The sequence below is a fragment of the Cherax quadricarinatus genome, chromosome 97 (genome assembly GCF_038502225.1).
Source record: "Cherax quadricarinatus isolate ZL_2023a chromosome 97, ASM3850222v1, whole genome shotgun sequence".
Lineage (NCBI taxonomy): Eukaryota > Metazoa > Arthropoda > Malacostraca > Decapoda > Parastacidae > Cherax > Cherax quadricarinatus.
This window is the reverse complement of record NC_091388.1, coordinates 8,407,672-8,430,139: the sequence shown is the minus strand read 5'-3', so window position 1 is coordinate 8,430,139 and position 22,468 is coordinate 8,407,672. Positions and strand designations below refer to the sequence as shown.

Below are 22,468 nucleotides of genomic sequence, written 5' to 3'. Positions count from 1 at the left end.
AAATGTACAAAGGAGGATGACAAAGTTGATCCCATGTATCAGAAACCTTCCCTATGAGGATAGACTAAGGGCCCTGAATCTGCACTCTCTAGAAAGACGTAGAATTAGGGGGGATATGATTGAGGTGTATAAATGGAAGACAGGAATAAATAAAGGGGATGTAAATAGTGTGCTGAAAATATCTAGCCTAGACAGGACTCGCAGCAATGGTTTTAAGTTGGAAAAATTCAGATTCAGGAAGGATATAGGAAAGTACTGGTTTGGTAATAGAGTTGTGGATGAGTGGAACAAACTCCCAAGTACCGTTATAGAGGCCAGAACGTTGTGTAGCTTTAAAAATAGGTTGGATAAATACATGAGTGGATGTGGGTGGGTGTGAGTTAGACCTGATAGCTTGTGCTACCAGGTCGGTTGCCGTGTTCCTCCCTTAAGTCAATGTGACCTGACCTGACTAGGTTGGGTGCATTGGCTTAAGCCGGTAGGAGACTTGGACCTGCCTCGCATGGGCCAGTAGGCCTTCTGCAGTGTTCCTTCGTTCTTATGTTCTTAATAAGAATAACAAGGACACCAGTAAGAATAACAAGGACACCAATAAGAATAACAAGGACACCAATAAGAATAACAAGGACACCAGTAAAAATAACAAGGACACCAATAAGAATAACAAGGACACCAGTAAGAATAACAAGGACCCCAATAAGAATAACAAGGACACCAATAACAAGGACACCAGTCAAACCATACCCCGGCCGGGGTATGGTTTGTTTACAATCGTGTCATTACGATTTCGTGAGTCATGTTGACGGCAGTGAAGGGACTTGAGCTAGAGTTCGTCACGACCATGCTAGCTGGAGATTCGTCTGTAAAAACTTGCATTTGTGGTCACAGTGGTTCCTGTGCTAACCTTCCTATGGTGTAGAAATATACCTAGTTGGACGAATCTTATTGTGGCTAGCTGGTCTAGTGGCTAACGCGACGGGCTGGAGTTCTGAGACTCTATGACCGCGGGTTCAATCCCGGCCGGGGTATGGTTTGTTTGCAATCGTGTCATTACAATTTCGTGAGTCAAGGACACCAGTAAGAATAACAAGAAAACCAATAAGAATAACAAGGACACCAATAAGAATAACAAGGACACCAGTAAGAATAATAATGACACCAGTAAGAATAACAAGGACACTAGTAAGAACAACAAGGACCACAATGGAAATTAAGTCACTTTGACTTTTTTTTTTTTTAAACATCGGCAGTTACCCACCAAGGCAAGGTGACCCAAAAAGAAAGAAAAAAACTTTCATCATCATTCAACACTTTCACCGTCATTAATAGATAATTACTGTCTTTGCAGAGGCACTCATATAAGACAGTTTAAAAATTTCCTCCAAACAGCCAATATCCAAACTCTTCCTTTAAAGTGCAGGCATTGTACTTCCCATATCCAGGACTCAAGCCTGGCTAACTGGTTTATCCTAAGTAATTTACACTACATATGATAATTGTACTTATGAGTAAATGTGCCTAAATAAACTTACTTAAATTTAGTACACTACAAGGCAAGCAAAGTTTTGTCTGAAAATGTCTGACATGAACTAACTCAAATTTGTACATTAACAAATGATAAGGTACTGAAATACTAACATATTATAGATACATTTTGCTTTACAATGTTAAGTTAACAGTTGACCAAACACAGGCTAGGCTCGGTAAGATATGTCAGGAAACAGGACAAATGTTTCCTGATGTGGGTCTCGTCATGTGATGACCCGCCACTGGAGTTTTTGGTCATCTGACCAAGGCCATCCACTGGCTTACCCCTCCACCCTTTTAAAAATTCTGATTATGATTATAACCACTTGACCAAGCACAAAAAGATTTTTATATTAACCTGTAATGACTGGTCATGTGTCGGGGGACACAAGGTTAGTGTAGATTGCCTCAGAGACGGGTCTTGTCCCAAGCTTAACTCTAACGTTGGAGGTGGGCGGTGTGTGCTTCCTGTGGAGTCACCAGTGTTGTAGGCAGAAGATGAGTCTCTCTCTTCTTGTGGAGCATCAGTTCGCTTTACTGAGTTAGTGACAGGGGCAGTGGACTTGATATTAGTAGGGGATCGTGGATGAGGATTTTCTCGGACCCATCTCTCAACTGACTGTTGTTTCTCGACTGCACGTCTCTCACGTCCACTGCCCCCACTGCTGCTGCTAGTGCCACTACCTCTGGTACCTCGCCCACTGCTTTGGTGTTGCTGCTGCTGTAAGGATACAGGAGTCGGCTTTTGCTGCACTGGTTGTTTAGTACTAGATGTGACTGTTGTTTGTTGATGACGTCGGCGAGTTCGACCTGGTTCATATGGCACACAGTAAATAGGCTCATCTGACTCACTTACATCAGGAATCGATTCATAAATATGCTCAGATTCTGAGCCAGTTGGTAGAGGTGTTTTAGCTGGCGGTCTACATGATATGCTCTTGGTATCTTTTTTCTGCTGTTTTTCATGTGGAACCTTATACTGAGGTTCAAGTTCTCTTTGGTTCGACTTATGTGTTGCTTCAAGTTGCTCACACTGCTGGGCAAGATTAGCCATCTTTTCATCAAGAGCGACCATCTCCTGATCCACTGTGGAAGCCTTGTTGTCGTCTCTCATCTGTGAACCCCGGGATGAAGTGGATGAGGCTGAAGAGGCTTTTTTGCATGGTTTCCTCTCACATGATGATGATGATGAAGATGAAGAGGAGGAACATAAGGTGTTTACATGACCCACGTCTTCATATGGGACTTTCTTCTCTATACTAGTGTTGCTCTTTGTTGATAATGCAGGCGACCTGAAAAATATAATGAACTGTAAAACCTGCCCAACAGAATTAATGTCAGTTTAACCCCCAAATATGAAAGCTTCGATTATACAATGGTTTTATTAACCCTTAAACGGTTCAAACAGATCGACGTTCAAATTCGTAGTGCTACAAAAGTAGATCTACTTTTTTTTACATATTTTCAAATATAACAAAAAAATGTAGATAAAAGTTTTTTTACACGTTTTCAAATGTAAAACAAAAAAAAAAGATCTACATTTATTTAAATACTTTCAGATGTTGAAAAAACGTATATATACGTTTGGACCATTTAAGGGTTAAAGCACACTTTTTTCGGGGATTGGAGAAGAATCCATAAATTGAAAGTTAGCCATAAGATTTCATTCAATAGTCTTCTCCACTCACAAATCCATTTTTCCCTTTAGAAGCTATTTATGAATGCCAATATTACTCACAACGGTAAAAATTTTATGTGATATTGACAGTTTTGACATGGGACCTTGGTCACTCCAAAGGTACATTTGGAGTGAAGGTCCTAAGATCAAAGTATCTCCAATAAAATGTCCTAGTGTTTGTATTTTGTGTCTTTCTCCAATATACTGTACCACATATGTACAGTAGGGCCCCGCTTTACAGCATTTTACCTTACAGAGTTCTGCTAATATGGACATTTCAAATAATGACCAAAACTTGCTATATGGCTCCCCGACTCTCTAATATGGTCACCAGAGGCGTCGTTAGAGGGGGGTGGGGGGGCACCCCGGGTGACACCATTTAGGGGGTGACACCAAAGAGCCTCTAAAGAAGGTGACACTAAGAACATAAGAATGGAGGAACACTGCAGCAGACCTGTTGGCCCATACTAGGCAGTGCTGCAGCAACATAAGAGAAAAATCCTTTGTCTCTATATAGCCTATTATATGATTACAGAGTACAAATAGGCCTATATAGGGAAAATCAATGACGCTACATGATAAACTACGATAAATCAATAATTTTATTTATGATGTTTTGGAAAAACCCTTAATTGCCCTGGCATCACTATGATCAGTCATCAGTGACATAACATCCCGTGTCTGCTGCACCGCCCACGAATGAGTTTGGTCCAGGTGGTGTATATGTGGCTGGATTAAACAGACAAAGGGTCAGGTAATTATCATATTTTGAGCTTTACTTTTGCTTATTGGTGATATCAGTCATGTTCATGAACCAAGATATATGAACGGGTGAGAACTGACATTCATGAAATGTTGAAATAACCGTGGTACGTAAGAACAAAAGAATGGAGGAACACTGCAGAAGGCCTACCTGACCATACAAGGCAGGTCCTTAACAAAACTACCCCTACCCAAAGTTTTTCTCTACTTGTACTACACCTCACTCAAAGCCTATATATACCCTCTGTGTCCATGTATTGTTTGTATCAGCTTGACAAAGTTCCTGGAAAGTGAAACATTGCCCCTCTCTACTTTGTATTGGACTGAAGAAGCCATTGTGTGGTGAAACGTTTCCTTAATAATGATTCCCATAAGTGTCTCAATCTTCAACTTGCCAGTTTTCAAACCATTTATCACAGTAGTGAATGTATATGCCACTGTGCATAGGCTTGTGCTACACGGAAAAAACAAAACCTGTATCCGAGAGGTGGATATTAACATCAAGGAAAGGAAGCAAGGAATTAGATTCCCACTGAAGATTGAGACACTTATACAAGATAAGAACATAAGAAAGGAGGAACACTGCAGCAGGCCTGTTGGCCCACTTCGTATTGTACTGATGAAGCTACACAGTGGCTAGAGTCATCAGGACAAAGAGCAAAGATGTCATCTACATACATAACTTTCCTAGTATGAGTCAATATCAAAATGGTGTACAATACCGACAGGTTTGTAGGTAAGACACATAGGCAACAGTTAGGCAACTTTATTCCGAAACATTTTGCCTACACAGTAGGCTTCTTCAGTTCTTCAGTTGAGTACAGAAAGTAGGCAGGAGAAGTAGAGATGAGAAGACGATGTAATCAGTCCATCACCCTTGAAGTCGTAGATTTGAGGTTGTCAGTCCCTCAGCCTGGAGATGTTCTGTTACATAGTCTGGAACTATCTGTTGCCTATGTGTCTTACCTACCTTTCTTTGTATGAATCTTAGTCCTGGCTTCGTCTCTGTAGATGCCTTCCTTTCCCATTACATTGTAAAATGAGACAAACTTCAGAACACCCGTGATTTAACCTGATTCTTTTTTCCCCCTTCTCCTTTCCTCTTTCCCCTTTGGGTTTTCTTTCTTCTGCCTTTGGTATTTGGTCCATTATTATTATTTCCCCCACTCCCTCTGTGTTTTTGTTCCTACCTTTTGTGTGCCCCTAGCTCCCTTGTGGGCCCCTAGCTCCCTTGCAGTGCTCCTCTTTCTTAGTATTTGACTCACTCCACTATATGTACTACTATTACCTCTACGACTACCTCACTTCCTCCTTTCCTACTACCTCTCTTGTCCCGTCCCTGTCTGTTGGCCTATATATACTGCCTCCTTCTCTGCTTTTTGTTAGTGTGACTTTGTAAATGGTCTAAGTCGGACTGAAATGTCGTCATGAGCTCCTCTCTCCTGTGTGTGGGTTATTTGTGTATTGCTCCAGTCACGGTATTGTGCCTTTTTGTTATTTATTAATATCCATTTTAACCATGCACTGTTCTTAACAATCCATGTGGAATAAAGCCTATAAGGCCAGGAGGCTTACTAAATAATATGGTACACATTAGTATTACATCCATAATGACCATTATGATTATTTTTTCCAATTCATTGGAAAGTAGGCTTAATTTTTTCTGCTTTGCTCTCATTCTGGTTAGAGTCTGAGTTAAATATCCAAATTAGGTTCTATTGAAAAAATTAATGCAATCATGAAACAACAGTTATTAATGGTTAGTCTTAATTTCATCTGACCTTAACCCACTTATTTCCTTTCCTAACTTCATTTCATCCTCAGGATAATAGAATTGGCACCATTTATTTCTTTGTCACCATTAAAAGTTACCGAATATTCAGTAGAACTAAATCGGTGAACCTGGCATTCTTTTTTCAGATCACTGATATAATATTATGCCTCATGGAATGCATTAATCGAAGAGGCCTCGTGGATGTCAACAAAGGAAGGCAAAAAATGAAAAAGTTCAGCTAATGCGAAAAATGGCCGAGTCTATGGTTCAGTATCTCAGTGTTATCTTACTGATAACACTGATGTTGATTCTAACTCCAACAATGGTAATATAAGCGAGAGGAATGAAGGGAATGATAGTCTGCGAGAGTTAGCATCGCTGTGTGGCGTTTCTTCTTGGAAAATTCCAGTTCCAGACCATTCCAGGATTGAAATCATCAAAAGAGGTAGTTATGTTTATCAGAACAAGGACGGCCCTTTTCGTGTTACAAAGAGAAAAAATGCAAAAGGCGATGAGCGTCAACTTTCTAAAGAATGGTTCTACAAACAGATGCGGAATTGTGAGAAAGTTTTGCGATCATGGATGGTATACTCGCCAGTCAGTGGGAAATTATACTGTTACTGCTGTAGATTGTTTACCTCTAGTGTTACAAGTATAACATCAAAGTTTGTGACTGGGTTTCAAATATGGTGGAAGCTGAACCCAAAAGAACACAATCATGAAACTTCTGATGAACACCTACGTTGCCTCGAGAATTTGAAAACCATGGCAGCCGGTTTAAGGGTGAACAAAACCATAGATGCGGAAATAATTGTTTCAATGGAAATCCAGAAGGAAATATTGTACAGGTTGCTCGACATTACGCTGTTTCTGGCTAAACAGAACTTAGCATTTCGCGGCTACAGGGACGACGAATTCTCATTAAACTTTAGTAAGATGGTTGAATTAATAGTTAAGTATGATCCTGTGCTATTATTATTATTATTACAATCAAGGGGGAAGCGCTAAACCCGGAGGATTATACAGCGCCTGGGGGGGTATGTGGAAGGCATTCAGGCTTAATTTGGGGAACTGGAGCATAGATCCAATTCCCTAAATCAAGAGCCCCTCACCAACATCAAGGAACCTTCCTTGAGGGGTGATCCTGTGCTAAAAGAGCACCTAATGAGACTGAAGTGCAGCTCAAGTGAACACAGGTCATCAGTTTCGTATCTTTCACCATCAACTCAAAATGAGTTTTTAAGTGTTCTGGCAAACCGAGTCAAGGAGAAACTTGTTACTGATATCAAGAGAGCTGTATACTACAGCGTTATGTTTGACAGTGGTCAGCATTCTTTTGCCGAGAATTCATCATATGTAAAATTTTTTGGCAGTCAGCATATACATTCTTTGCCTCCTCTACCCGTTGATGGGATGTATTAATGGATCATACTGCAGTCTCTTTCAAAAGATTATCAACAACAAGATGGAGTTCTCATTACAATGCAGTGAAACCAGTAGCGGAATCTTTGGAGAAATTTGTGGCAACAATTGAAGCTCTTTGCGATCCATGGGAAAATTTGGATACAAGAGGAGCAGCACAAGGTCTTCTCCCTGCTGTGTGCAATTTCACATTTCTGTGTTATCTGTATTTCTGGTGTGACATACTTCGGGAGGTTCAGCTTGCACAGCAGTACTTGCAGACTAAGGATTTAACTCTTGACAAAGTGGTAGTGAAGCTAGAGGCACTGCGATTATTTTTGAATGAAGGGCGAGATTGCACAGTGGAAAATTCAATACAACAGGCACTTTTGAAATGTGAGAAGTATGGATTTCCAACAGAGAGAAGAATCAGGTTAAAGAAAAGGATGGCAGGGGAGCAGGCAAGAGATTCTGGACTCACTCTACAGGAAGAAAACAAGAGGGTGATGTTGGAGTGCATTGATCACTTTCATAATGAACTCGAGATACGATCAAAAGCAATCAAGGATGTGGCAGCCATGTTTGTGGTCATTCAAACAATCTTATACAAGCTACTGAAGAAGAATTGGAGGTGATGGCTTCAAGACTCACAGTCTTCTATAATGAAATATGCAAGAATGAGCTCATGCTTGAAATACTAAGACTAAGGAGGCACCTGCAAGCTGCTGCTGTTGATCTTAACAAAGTTAAGCACTGGACTGCAGTGGTTGCACTAACATTCATAGTTGAATGGGATTTCATTGAATCTCTTCCAACTCTGATACTCTGCCTGAGGTTGCTCCTTACTATATGTGTTTCTGTTGCTTCTTGTGAAAGGAGTTTCTCCAAGTTGAAGCTGATTAAAAACTATTTACGGTCCACAATGAGTCGATCCAGAATCTCTGACATAGCAATGTTATCCATAGAAAATGGGTCAGTTGACAACATTGAGTTTGATGAGGTGATAGATGATTTTGCAGGATTGAAGGCATGGAAATATATGTTCTGATTCACTGACATGTTACCTGTACTCAAGGTCAAATCGGAACTAGTGTTTCTCTGATATTGCAATGTTTTTCTTTATTTTTCAAGTTTTTTTTTTGGCATTGTTGAAGAATAATAAATGTAGGATGTGTTAGCTGTACTCAAAGTGATATTTGAGTTTATGTTTCCTCAATATTACTACGATTATTTATTTTATCATTAATAAAGCTGAGAAGTATTCTCCTGTTCAGTTTATGGCCCTTAAATGTTCTCATTGTTAAACATTTGTCACTGGTCATGCAGTAGTGACATAACTGGAGTTCATTCCCCCCCCATCCCCCCGCCCTTGGATTTCATGGGGGTGACACCAGATGCCGCCCCAGGTGACACCAACCCTAGCGACGCCTCTGATGGTCACCACATGCCACCCAGTTTGTTTACATTCTCCGTGAGCTCTGCATCTCTCCACAGTGACCCGTGGCCTGGTGGCAAAAGCTCTCACTTCACACAGTGAGGGTCTGGGTTTGATTCCCAGCAAAGGGGTGGAAACATTGGGAGTGTTTTTTACACCATTTGTCCATGTTCACCCATCAGTAATAATGGGTACCTGGGTGTTAGTCGACTGGTGTGAGTCACATCCTGAGACAAAAGTGACTTAATTTCCCCAAAATGCTCTGCATAATATGCGGCTTTCTATATAGTAGTATGTCACTGATGTCAGCTATGGTCTGTATATCTTGTACATGTATTTGTCAAAATAAAGATATTATTATTGCTATTATTATTATGTCTGGAAACTTTAAAAAATTTCAAGTGTTTTAAAGTAATTTCATGTTTTATATATACTCTCATAATTATATTTATGTATACCTGTACCTAAATAAACTTACACACTGTGCTGTCATGCAGGTACACGTTAAAATCACTAGAGTTTTCTCTAGTTTGACACCAAAGAAAATGTGTACACAATAGTATTACTGGGGTAACTATAGAAAATTATTCCTTTTGTATGCCTTCACTCAGAGCATCATTCCATCTAAAAATGGAATTACATGAGAATGGGAGTATTGCTATTTATTTATTCTACTGTGCCAATGGTGGCCTGGTGGCTAAAAGCTCCCGCTTCACACACGGAGGGCCTGGGTTCGATTCCCGGCGGGTGGAAACATTTCGACGTGTTTCCTTACACTTGTTGTCCTGTTCACCTAGCAGCAAATAGGTACCTGGGTGTTAGTCGACTGGTGTGGGTCACATCCTGGGGGACAAGATTAAGGACCCCAATGGAAATAAGTTAGATAGTCCTCGATGATGCACTGACTTTCTTGGGTTATCCTGGGTGGCTAACCCTCTGGGGTTAAAAATCTGAACGAAATCTTATCTTATCTCTTATCTTACATGTATCTTTATTTATTTATTTTTTTTTTTTTTATTATCACACCGGCCGATTCCCACCAAGGCAGGGTGGCCCGAAAAAGAAAAACTTTCACCATCATTCACTCCATCACTGTCTTGCCAGAAGGGTGCTTTACACTACAGTTTTTAAACTGCAACATTAACACCCCTCCTTCAGAGTGCAGGCACTGTACTTCCCATCTCCAGGACTCAAGTCCGGCCTGCCGGTTTCCCTGAATCCCTTCATAAATGTTACTTTGCTCACACTCCAACAGCACGTCAAGTATTAAAAACCATTTGTCTCCATTCACTCCTATCAAACACGCTCACGCATGCCTGCTGGAAGTCCAAGCCCCTCGCACACAAAACCTCCTTTACCCCCTCCCTCCAACCCTTCCTAGGCCGACCCCTACCCCGTCTTCCTTCCACTACAGACTGATACACTCTTGAAGTCATTCTGTTTCGCTCCATTCTCTCTACATGTCCGAACCACCTCAACAACCCTTCCTCAGCCCTCTGGACAACAGTTTTGGTAATCCCGCACCTCCTCCTAACTTCCAAACTACGAATTCTCTGCATTATATTCACACCACACATTGCCCTCAGACATGACATCTCCACTGCCTCCAGCCTTCTCCTCGCTGCAACATTCATCACCCACGCTTCACACCCATATAAGAGCGTTGGTAAAACTATACTCTCATACATTCCCCTCTTTGCCTCCAAGGACAAAGTTCTTTGTTTCCACAGACTCCTAAGTGCACCACTCACTCTTTTTCCCTCATCAATTCTATGATTCACCTCATCTTTCATAGACCCATCCGCTGACACGTCCACTCCCAAATATCTGAATACGTTCACCTCCTCCATACTCTCTCCCTCCAATCTGATATTCAATCTTTCATCACCTAATCTTTTTGTTATCCTCATAACCTTACTCTTTCCTGTATTCACCTTTAATTTTCTTCTTTTGCACACCCTACCAAATTCATCCACCAATCTCTGCAACTTCTCTTCAGAATCTCCCAAGAGCACAGTGTCATCAGCAAAGAGCAGCTGTGACAACTCCCACTTTGTGTGTGATTCTTTATCTTTTAACTCCACGCCTCTTGCCAAAACCCTCGCATTTACTTCTCTTACAACCCCATCTATAAATATATTAAACAACCACGGTGACATCACACATCCTTGTCTAAGGCCTACTTTTACTGGGAAAAAATTTCCCTCTTTCCTACATACTCTAACTTGAGCCTCACTATCCTCGTAAAAACTCTTCACTGCTTTCAGTAACCTACCTCCTACACCATACACTTGCAACATCTGCCACATTGCCCCCCTATCCACCCTGTCATACGCCTTTTCCAAATCCATAAATGCCACAAAGACCTCTTTAGCCTTATCTAAATACTGTTCACTTATATGTTTCACTGTAAACACCTGGTCCACACACCCCCTACCTTTCCTAAAGCCTCCTTGTTCATCTGCTATCCTATTCTCCGTCTTACTCTTAATTCTTTCAATTATAACTCTACCATACACTTTACCAGGTACACTCAACAGACTTATCCCCCTATAATTTTTGCACTCTCTTTTATCCCCTTTGCCTTTATACAAAGGAACTATGCATGCTCTCTGCCAATCCCTAGGTACCTTACCCTCTTCCATACATTTATTAAATAATTGCACCAACCACTCCAAAACTATATCCCCACCTGCTTTTAACATTTCTATCTTTATCCCATCAATCCCGGCTGCCTTACCCCCTTTCATTTTACCTACTGCCTCACGAACTTCCCCCACACTCACAACTGGCTCTTCCTCACTCCTACAAGATGTTATTCCTCCTTGCCCTATACACGAAATCACAGCTTCCCTATCTTCATCAACATTTAACAATTCCTCAAAATATTCCTTCCATCTTCCCAATACCTCTAACTCTCCATTTAATAACTCTCCTCTCCTATTTTTAACTGACAAATCCATTTGTTCTCTAGGCTTTCTTAACTTGTTAATCTCACTCCAAAACTTTTTCTTATTTTCAACAAAATTTGTTGATAACATCTCACCCACTCTCTCATTTGCTCTCTTTTTACATTGCTTCACCACTCTCTTAACTTCTCTCTTTTTCTCCATATACTCTTCCCTCCTTGCATCACTTCTACTTTGTAAAAACTTCTCATATGCTAACTTTTTCTCCCTTACTACTCTCTTTACATCATCATTCCACCAATCGCTCCTCTTCCCTCCTGCACCCACTTTCCTGTAACCACAAACTTCTGCTGAACACTCTAACACTACATTTTTAAACCTACCCCATACCTCTTCGACCCCATTGCCTATGCTCTCATTAGCCCATCTATCCTCCAATAGCTGTTTATATCTTACCCTAACTGCCTCCTCTTTTAGTTTATAAACCTTCACCTCTCTCTTCCCTGATGCTTCTATTCTCCTTGTATCCCATCTACCTTTTACTCTCAGTGTAGCTACAACTAGAAAGTGATCTGATATATCTGTGGCCCCTCTATAAACATGTACATCCTGAAGTCTACTCAACAGTCTTTTATCTGAACATTAAAATGGTATACAATACCGACAGGTTGGTAGGTAAGACACATAGGCAACAGTTAGGCAACTTTATTCCGAAACGTTTCGCCTACACAGTAGGCTTCTTCAGTCGAATACAGAAAGTAGGCAGGAACAGTAGAGAAGACGATGTAATCAGTCCATCACCCTTAAAGTCGTAGAATTTGAGGTTGTCAGTCCCTCGGCCTGGAGAAGTTCAGTTCCATAGTCTTCCATGATCTTCAGATAGTTCCTGACTATGGAACTGAACTTCTCCAGGCCGAGGGACTGACAACCTCAAATTCTACGACTTTAAGGGTGATGGACTGATTACATCGTCTTCTCTACTGTTCCTGCCTACTTTCTGTATTCGACTGAAGAAGCCTACTGTGTAGGCGAAACGTTTCGGAATAAAGTTGCCTAACTGTTGCCTATGTGTCTTACCTACCAGTCTTTTATCTACCAATACATAATCCAACAAACTACTGTCATTTCGCCCTACATCATATCGTGTATACTTATTTATCCTCTTTTTCTTAAAATATGTATTACCTATAACTAAACCCCTTTCTATACAAAGTTCAATCAAAGGGCTCCCATTATCATTTACACCTGGCACCCCAAACTTACCTACCACACCCTCTCTAAAAGTTTCTCCTACTTTAGCATTCAAGTCCCCTACCACAATTACTCTCTCACTTGGTTCAAAGGCTCCTATACATTCACTTAACATCTCCCAAAATCTCTCTCTCTCCTCTGCATTCCTCTCTTCTCCAGGTGCATACACGCTTATTATGACCCACTTCTCGCATCCAACCTTTACTTTAATCCACATAATTCTTGAATTTACACATTCATATTCTCTTTTCTCCTTCCATAACTGATCATTTAACATTACTGCTACCCCTTCCTTTGCTCTAACTCTCTCAGATACTCCAGATTTAATCCCATTTATTTCCCCCCACTGAAACTCTCCTACCCCCTTCAGCTTTGTTTCGCTTAGGGCCAGGACATCCAACTTCTTTTCATTCATAACATCAGCAATCATCTGTTTCTTGTCATCCGCACTACATCCACGCACATTTAAGCAACCCAGTTTTATAAAGTTTTTCTTCTTCTCTTTTTTAGTAATTGTATACAGGAGAAGGGGTTACTAGCCCATTGCTCCCGGCATTTTAGTCGCCTCATACGACACGCATGGCTTACGGAGGAAAGATTCTTTTCCACTTCCCCATGGACAATAGAAGAAATAAAAAAGAACAAGAGCTATTTAGAAAAAAGAGAAAAACCTAGATTTATTTTTTATTTATTATCACACCGGCCGATTCCCACCAAGGCAGGGTGGCCCGAAAAAGAAAAACTTTCACCATCATTCACTCCATCACTGTCTTGCCAGAAGGGTGCTTTACACTACAGTTTTTAAACTGCAACATTAACACCCCTCCTTCAGAGTGCAGGCACTGTACTTCCCATCTCCAGGACTCAAGTCCGGCCTGCCGGTTTCCCTGAATCCCTTCATAAATGTTACTTTGCTCACACTCCAACAGCACGTCAAGTATTAAAAACCATTTGTCTCCATTCACTCCTATCAAACACGCTCAAGCATGCCTGCTGGAAGTCCAAGCCCCTCGCACACAAAACCTCCTTTACCCCCTCCCTCCAACCCTTCCTAGGCCGACCCCTACCCCGCCTTCCTTCCACTACAGACTGATACACTCTTGAAGTCATTCTGTTTCGCTCCATTCTCTCTACATGTCCGAACCACCTCAACAACCCTTCCTCAGCCCTCTGGACAACAGTTTTGGTAATCCCGCACCTCCTCCTAACTTCCAAACTACGAATTCTCTGCATTATATTCACACCACACATTGCCCTCAGACATGACATCTCCACTGCCTCCAGCCTTCTCCTCGCTGCAACATTCATCACCCACGCTTCACACCCATATAAGAGCGTTGGTAAAACTATACTCTCATACATTCCCCTCTTTGCCTCCAAGGACAAAGTTCTTTGTCTCCACAGACTCCTAAGTGCACCACTCACTCTTTTTCCCTCATCAATTCTATGATTCACCTCATCTTTCATAGACCCATCCGCTGACACGTCCACTCCCAAATATCTGAATACGTTCACCTCCTCCATACTCTCTCCCTCCAATCTGATATTCAATCTTTCATCACCTAATCTTTTTGTTATCCTCATAACCTTACTCTTTCCTGTATTCACCTTTAATTTTCTTCTTTTGCACACCCTACCAAATTCATCCACCAATCTCTGCAACTTCTCTTCAGAATCTCCCAAGAGCACAGTGTCATCAGCAAAGAGCAGCTGTGACAACTCCCACTTTGTGTGTGATTCTTTATCTTTTAACTCCACGCCTCTTGCCAAGACCCTCGCATTTACTTCTCTTACAACCCCATCTATAAATATATTAAACAACCACGGTGACATCACACATCCTTGTCTAAGTCCTACTTTTACTGGGAAAAAATTTCCCTCTTTCCTACATACTCTAACTTGAGCCTCACTATCCTCGTAAAAACTCTTCACTGCTTTCAGTAACCTACCTCCTACACCATACACTTGCAACATCTGCCACATTGCCCCCCTATCCACCCTGTCATACGCCTTTTCCAAATCCATAAATGCCACAAAGACCTCTTTAGCCTTATCTAAATACTGTTCACTTATATGTTTCACTGTAAACACCTGGTCCACACACCCCCTACCTTTCCTAAAGCCTCCTTGTTCATCTGCTATCCTATTCTCCGTCTTACTCTTAATTCTTTCAATTATAACTCTACCATACACTTTACCAGGTACACTCAACAGACTTATCCCCCTATAATTTTTGCACTCTCTTTTATCCCCTTTGCCTTTATACAAAGGAACTATGCATGCTCTCTGCCAATCCCTAGGTACCTTACCCTCTTCCATACATTTATTAAACAATTGCACCAACCACTCCAAAACTATATCCCCACCTGCTTTTAACATTTCTATCTTTATCCCATCAATCCCGGCTGCCTTACCCCCTTTCATTTTACCTACTGCCTCACGAACTTCCCCCACACTCACAACTGGCTCTTCCTCACTCCTACAAGATGTTATTCCTCCTTGCCCTATACACGAAATCACAGCTTCCCTATCTTCATCAACATTTAACAATTCCTCAAAATATTCCTTCCATCTTCCCAATACCTCTAACTCTCCATTTAATAACTCTCCTCTCCTATTTTTAACTGACAAATCCATTTGTTCTCTAGGCTTTCTTAACTTGTTAATCTCACTCCAAAACTTTTTCTTATTTTCAACAAAATTTGTTGATAACATCTCACCCACTCTCTCATTTGCTCTCTTTTTACATTGCTTCACCACTCTCTTAACCTCTCTCTTTTTCTCCATATACTCTTCCCTCCTTGCATCACTTCTACTTTGTAAAAACTTCTCATATGCTAACTTTTTCTCCCTTACTACTCTCTTTACATCATCATTCCACCAATCGCTCCTCTTCCCTCCTGCACCCACTTTCCTGTAACCACAAACTTCTGCTGAACACTCTAACACTACATTTTTAAACCTACCCCATACCTCTTCGACCCCATTGCCTATGCTCTCATTAGCCCATCTATCCTCCAATAGCTGTTTATATCTTACCCTAACTGCCTCCTCTTTTAGTTTATAAACCTTCACCTCTCTCTTCCCTGATGCTTCTATTCTCCTTGTATCCCATCTACCTTTTACTCTCAGTGTAGCTACAACTAGAAAGTGATCTGATATATCTGTGGCCCCTCTATAAACATGTACATCCTGAAGTCTACTCAACAGTCTTTTATCTACCAATACATAATCCAACAAACTACTGTCATTTCGCCCTACATCATATCGTGTATACTTATTTATCCTCTTTTTCTTAAAATATGTATTACCTATAACTAAACCCCTTTCTATACAAAGTTCAATCAAAGGGCTCCCATTATCATTTACACCTGGCACCCCAAACTTACCTACCACACCCTGCATATATATATATGCATGTGCGTGTCTGTGAAGTGTGACCAAAGTGTAAGTAGGAGTAGCAAGATATCCCTGTTATCTTAGCGTGTTTATGAGACAGAAAAAGAAACCAGCAATCCTACCATCATGCAAAACAGTTACAGGTTTTTGTTTCACAGTCATCTGGCAGGACGGTAGTACTTCCCTGGGTGGTTGCTGTCTACCAACCTACTACCTACTTTCTACCAACCTACTACCTACAATTTATTTTATTTTTTATTTATTTTATGTCTTTGCAAACAGTACATTGAGATTTTATATTTGCAATAGTGGGTTGCAATGCAAAGAGAGCCTCTATTATGCCTAGGCATTATGGGCCAACTTAACATTATTAGCTTACAGACTACTTAACACTAAGGATTGCATCATAAATGTACAGTAGGATAGTAATTATTTCATAGTTGAACAGTAGATTATTAATTATAAGTGAATTAAATTTGTATAAGACAAAGGATATATTCATATAGTCTAAAATGCTTTTTGTGAAAACAATGGTTCAATTATATTCTTGTCAACAATGGATAAAAGGTTCAAAGCAATTGTTGAGGTTATGATGTGGGAGTATTTACTACAAGTACATATGTACATGGTATACAGTCATAGGTGACATCAATGACATACTACTATATAGAAAGCTGCTTGTTATGTAGAGCATTTCAGGCAAATTAGGTCAGTTTTGTCCCAGGATGCAACCCACACCAGTTGACTAACTCCCAGGTACCCATTTTACTGATTACTTGGAGTTTACCTGGAGAGAGTTCCGGGGGTCAACGCCCCCACGGCCCGGTCTGTGACCAGGCCTCCTGGTGGATCAGAGCCTGATCAACCAGGCTGTTACTGCTGGCTGCACGCAAACCAACGTACGAGCCACAGCCCGGCTAGTCAGGTACCAACTTTAGGTGCCTGTCCAGTGCCTGCTTGAAGACTGCCAGGGGTCTATTGGTAATCCCCCTTATGTATGCTGGGAGGCAGTTGAACAGTCTCGGGCCCCTGACACTTATTGTATTGTCTCTTAACGTGCTAGTGACACCCCTACTTTTCATTGGGGGGGATGCTGCATCGTCTGCCAAGTCTTATGCTTTCGTTGTGAGTGATTTTCGTGTGAAAATTCGGTACTAGTCCCTCTAGGATTTTCCAGATGTATATAATCATGTATCTCTCCTGCCTGCGTTCCAGGGAATACAGGTTCAGGAACTTCAAGCCTTCCAGTAATTGAGGTGTTTTATCTCTGTTATGCGCGCCGTGAAGGTTCTCTGTACATTTTCTAGGTCAGTAATTTCACCTGCCTTGAAAGGTGCTGTTAGTGTGCAGCAATATTCCAGCCTAGACAGAACAAGCGACCTGAAGAGTGTCATCATAGGCTTGGCATCCCTAGTTTGGAAGTTCTCATTATCCATCCTGTCATTTTTCTAGCAGCTGCGATTGATACAATGTTATGGTCCCTGAAGGTGAGATCCTCTGACATGATCACTCCCAGGTCTTTGACGTTGGTTTTTCGCTCTATTTTGTGGCCGGAATTTGTTTTGTACTCTGATGAAGATTTAATTTCCTCGTGTTTACCATGTTAGGTAAGACACATATGCAACAGTTAGGTATCTTTATTTCGAAACATTTCGCCTACACAGTAGGCTTCTTCAGTCGAGTACAGAAAAGTTGTATCAACTTTTCTGTACTCGACTGAAGAAGCCTACTGTGTAGGCGAAACGTTTCGAAATAAAGATACCTAACTGTTGCATATGTGTCTTACCTAACAACCTGTCGGTATTTTATACCATTTTAATGTTCAATCGTGTTTACCATATCGGAGTACTAATTGAAATTTCTCATCGTTGAACTTCATATTGTTTTCTGCAGCCTGTTGAAAGATTTGGTTGATGTCCGCCTGGAGCCTTGCAGTGTCTGCAATGGAAGACACTGTCATGCAGATTCGGGTGTCATCTGCAAAGGAAGACACGGTGCTGTGGCTGACATCCTTGTCTATGTCAGATATGAGGATGAGAAACAAGATGGGAGCGAGTACTGTGCCTTGTGGAACAGAGCTTTTCACCGTAGCCACCTCGGACTTTACTCTGTTGACTACTATTCTTTGTGTTCTGTGTGAGGAAATTATAGACCCATCTACCAACTTTTCCTGTTATTCCTTTAGCACGCATTTTGTGCGCTATTACACCATGGTCACACTTGTCGAAGGCTTTTGCAAAGTCTGTATATATTGCATCTGCATTCTTTTTGTCTTCTAGTGCATTTAGGACCTTGTCGTAGTGATCCAATAGATGAGACAGACAGGAGCGATCTGCTCTAAACCCATGTTGCCCTGGGTTGTGTAACTGATGGGTTTCTAGATGGGTGGCGATCTTGCTTCTTAGGACCCTTTCAAAGATTTTTATGATATGGGATGTTAGTGCTATCGGTCTGTAGTTCTTTGCTGTTGCTTTACTGCCCCCTTTGTGGAGTGGGCCTATGTCTGTTGTTTTTAGTAACTGTGGGACGACCCCCGTGTCCATGCTCCCTCTCCATAGGATGGTAAAAGCTCATGATAGGGGTTTCTTGCAGTTCTTGATGAACATGGAGTTCCATGAGTCTGGCCCTGGGGCAGAGTGCATGGGCATGTCATTTATCGCCTGTTCGAAGTCATTTGGCATCAGGATAACATCAGATAGGCTTGTGTTAACCAAATTCTGTGGCTCTCTCATAAAAAATTCATTTTGATCTTCGACTCTGTCTGGTTAGCGGCTTGCTGAAAACTGAGTCATATTGGGACTTGAGTAGCTCACTCATTTCCTTGCTGCCATCTGTGTAGGACCCATCTTGTTTAAGTAGGGGCCCAATATGGACGTTGTTCTCGACTTTGATTTGGCATAGGAAAAGAAATACTTTGGGTTTCTTTCGATTTCATTTATGGCTTTTAGTTCTTCCCACGATTCCTGACTCCTATAAGATTCCTTTAGCTTAAGTTCGATGTTTGCTATTTCTCTGACCAGTGACTCCCTACGCATTTCAGTTAAATTGGCCTCTTTTAGCCACTCTGTTATTCTTTTTCATTGCCTGTAAGAGAGAGGGAGCACCTGTCTCTTTCTATTTTACATCTACTCCTCCTTTTTCTTAAAGGAATTATTATTATTATAATCAAAAAAGAAGCGCTAAGCCACAAGGACTATACAGCTCTTAAAGGAATAAGCCTTGAGCATACATCGAGTGCCACCGAGTTAATCTGTTCTAGGCATAAGTTGGGATCTGTGTTGCTTAGTCTATCTTCCCAGCTTATATCGGTTAGGACTTGGTTTACTTGGTCCCACTTTATGTTCTTGTTATTGAAGTTGAATTTGGTGAATGCTCCCTCGTGACTAATCTCATTATGTCGGTCTGGGGCTCCGCGCATGTCTCAACCTCGATTATGTTGTGATCTGAGTATATTGTTTTTGATATGGTGACATTTCGTATCAGATCATCATTGTTAGTGAAGATGAGGTCTAGTGTATTCTCCAGTCTAGTAGACTCTATTATTTGCTGGTTTAAGTTGAATTTTGTGCAGAGATTTAAAAGCTCGTGTGTGTGTCTGTGTGTTTTCGTCAGAGCTGCCTCCTTGTGTTATCACTGCAACAACATTATTTGCTATATTTCTCCATTTTAGGTGTCCTAAGTTGAAATCCCCCAGGAGCAAGATGTTGGGGGCAGGAGCTGGCAGATTCTCCAGACAGTTTTCAATTTTTAACAGCTGTTCCTGGAATTGCTGGAATGTTGCATCCAGAGGCTTGTAGACTACCACAATGACTAGGTTTAGGTTCTAGATCTTTACTGCTAAAACTTCCACTACATCATTTGAGGCATTAAGCAGCTCTGTGCAAACAAGTGACTCTGCAATATACAGGCCAACCCCCCATCCCCCTTTTGCCTGTTCACTCTGTCGCATCTGTATAGGTTGTAACCTGGGATACATATTTCGTTGTCCAAGTGATCCTTTATGTGGGTCTCTGTGAAAGCCACGAACATTGCATTTGTCTCTGCAAGCAGTCCACAGATGAAAGGTATTTTGTTGTTTGTTGCTGGCTTTAGACCCTGTATATTTGCAAAGAAGAAAGTCATCGGACTGGTGGTATTGTTGGTACTGGGGGGGGATTTTTTTTCCGGCATTAGTATCTGCATCTGTTGGTTTGGAGTGGAGGCCATCGACTGTGGTTCCACTCCAGGAATGACTGGATTTGGTGTACGATTTCTGCCATTTCCTGCCAGTTTTTTTTCCTTCCTGGCACTAAAAAACCTCTCCCTCTTGAGTGGCTGTGGCTACCTAGGTTTTCCCATGGTCCTTATGGGAGCAAATTCATTCGGTAATGGCACCCGAACAGCCTTCTGGAACGAATTAATATCGTAAGTCGGGGGTCCACTGTATTTTAAGTAAAGTAATGAGTGTACAATGTATGTATTTTACTTTTTATTGCTTTTTAATGCCTAGTTCTATTGCTAACTTAATATATGTTAGTGAAAACTTGTTATCTGGCATTTATATCATTATAAGTGGAAAAAATGGTGTTCTGTTTTCCAGCACTTTTATTTATTTATTTATTAATTTGAACATGATACAGAGAAGTACAAGGAATACAATTTTTAAAGTGCAGCATGCCAAAGCCCCTTGTATGCAGAGCATTATGGGCAGGCTTAAAATTAACTTAAGATTAACTAAGCAATAACATAATCAGTGGTACAAAAATTTTTGTAAAACAGATAACAATTTAGTACAAATGAGTACAGTGGTCCCTCATTTTTCGTAATTAATCCATTCCTGGAGCCGTTACTATAAACGAAATTTACGATTTACGAATCAATTTTCCCCATAAGAAATAATGTAAATACAATTAATCCGTTCCTGACACCCAGAAGCATTAAAACAAAAAAAATTTTTACATGAAATATACATGTATTACATAAACAATAAAATTGGAAATGATGAATGAAACAAGCGTGAATGAGCGTGTTAGATAGGAGTGAATGGAGACGAATGATACTTGGGACCTGACGATCTGTTGGAGTGTGAGCAGGGTAATATTTAGTGAAGGGATTCAGGGAAACCAGTTATTTTCATATAGTCGGACTTGAGTCCTGGAAATGGGAAGTACAATGCCTGCACTTTAAAGGAGTGGTTTGGGATACTGGCAGTTTGGAGCGATATGTTGTGTATCTTTATATGTATATGCTTCTAAACTGTTGTATTCTGGGCACCTCTGCAAAAGCAGTGATAATGTGTGAGTGTGGTGAAAGTGTTGAATGATGATGAAAGTATTTTCTTTTTGGGGATTTTCTTTCTTTTTTGGGTCACCCTGCCTCGGTGGGAGACGACCGACTTGTTAAAAAAAAAAAAAAAAGAATGAAACATTAACAGCATAACACTTACCTTTATTGGAGATTCTTCTTAGTGTATGGGAGACTGGAGGAGAGAGAGTGTGGATTGTTTATAGTTTGGAAGGGGAATCCCCTTCCAGCAACACCTCAGGTACCAATTGCTTTTCTGGGGTTGCTTGTCTTCTCTATTTCTTAATGCCACTAGGACCACCTTGAGAGTCACTGGAGTCCTGTCTCGCAAAATAACTGTGGAGAGAGCTCTGTTTCTGGCGTCTCTTTAACACTTCCCTAAAATGGCCCAAGACTTTGTCACTGTACATGTTGCCAACCTGGCTTGCAACAACCTTGTTAGGGTGATGTTTCTCCATAAAGCTTTCCATCTTACCCCACATAGTAAAAATCTCTTTAATTTCTGAAGAAGGCACCTTCTTCCATCTCTCTTCCTCCTCCTCTGCAGCAAGATTCTGAGCTGCGATGTGTTGCTCTTCCTGCTGAAGCTCTTGCAGCTCCTCAGTGGTGAGCTCTTCGTTGTGGTCTTCCACCAATTCTTCCACATCCTCCAAACTCACATCCAACCCCATGGAACTCCCCAGTGCCACAATTGATTTTACAACAGACATACGCTCATCAAGGTCAGTCCCAAACCCTTCAAAATCCCTCTTGTCGCCACAATCTGGCCACAATTTTGTCCAGGCAGAGTTCAAAGTCCTGGTAGTCACTCCCTCCCAAGCCATACCTATAAGGGTTATGCAATGGAGGATGCTGAAGTGTTCTCTCCAAAATTCCCTTAGGGTCAAGTGAGTGTCTGTGGTCACAGTCAAGCACCTGTGAAACATTGCTTTTGTGTAGAGTTTTTTAAAGTTTGCAATGACCTGCTGGTCCATGGGCTGGAGGAGAGGAGTGGTATTCGGGGGCAAGAACTTTACTGTGATGAACCCAAACTCCTCGAAAATTAGGTC

The 22,468-nt window shown here is 41.2% G+C and overlaps 1 protein-coding gene across 1 annotated transcript in view; it reads right to left on the bottom strand.

The window, feature by feature from the left end:
• Slip1 (SLo interacting protein 1) overlaps positions 1–22,468 on the bottom strand; it is a 480,758-nt gene that overhangs the window by 37,009 nt on the left and 421,281 nt on the right. Inside the window, exon 7 of the mRNA XM_053800206.2 lies at positions 1,886–2,819. Coding sequence (XP_053656181.2) covers positions 1,886–2,819 — 934 coding nt within the window. The remainder of the gene's footprint in view (positions 1–1,885; positions 2,820–22,468) is intronic.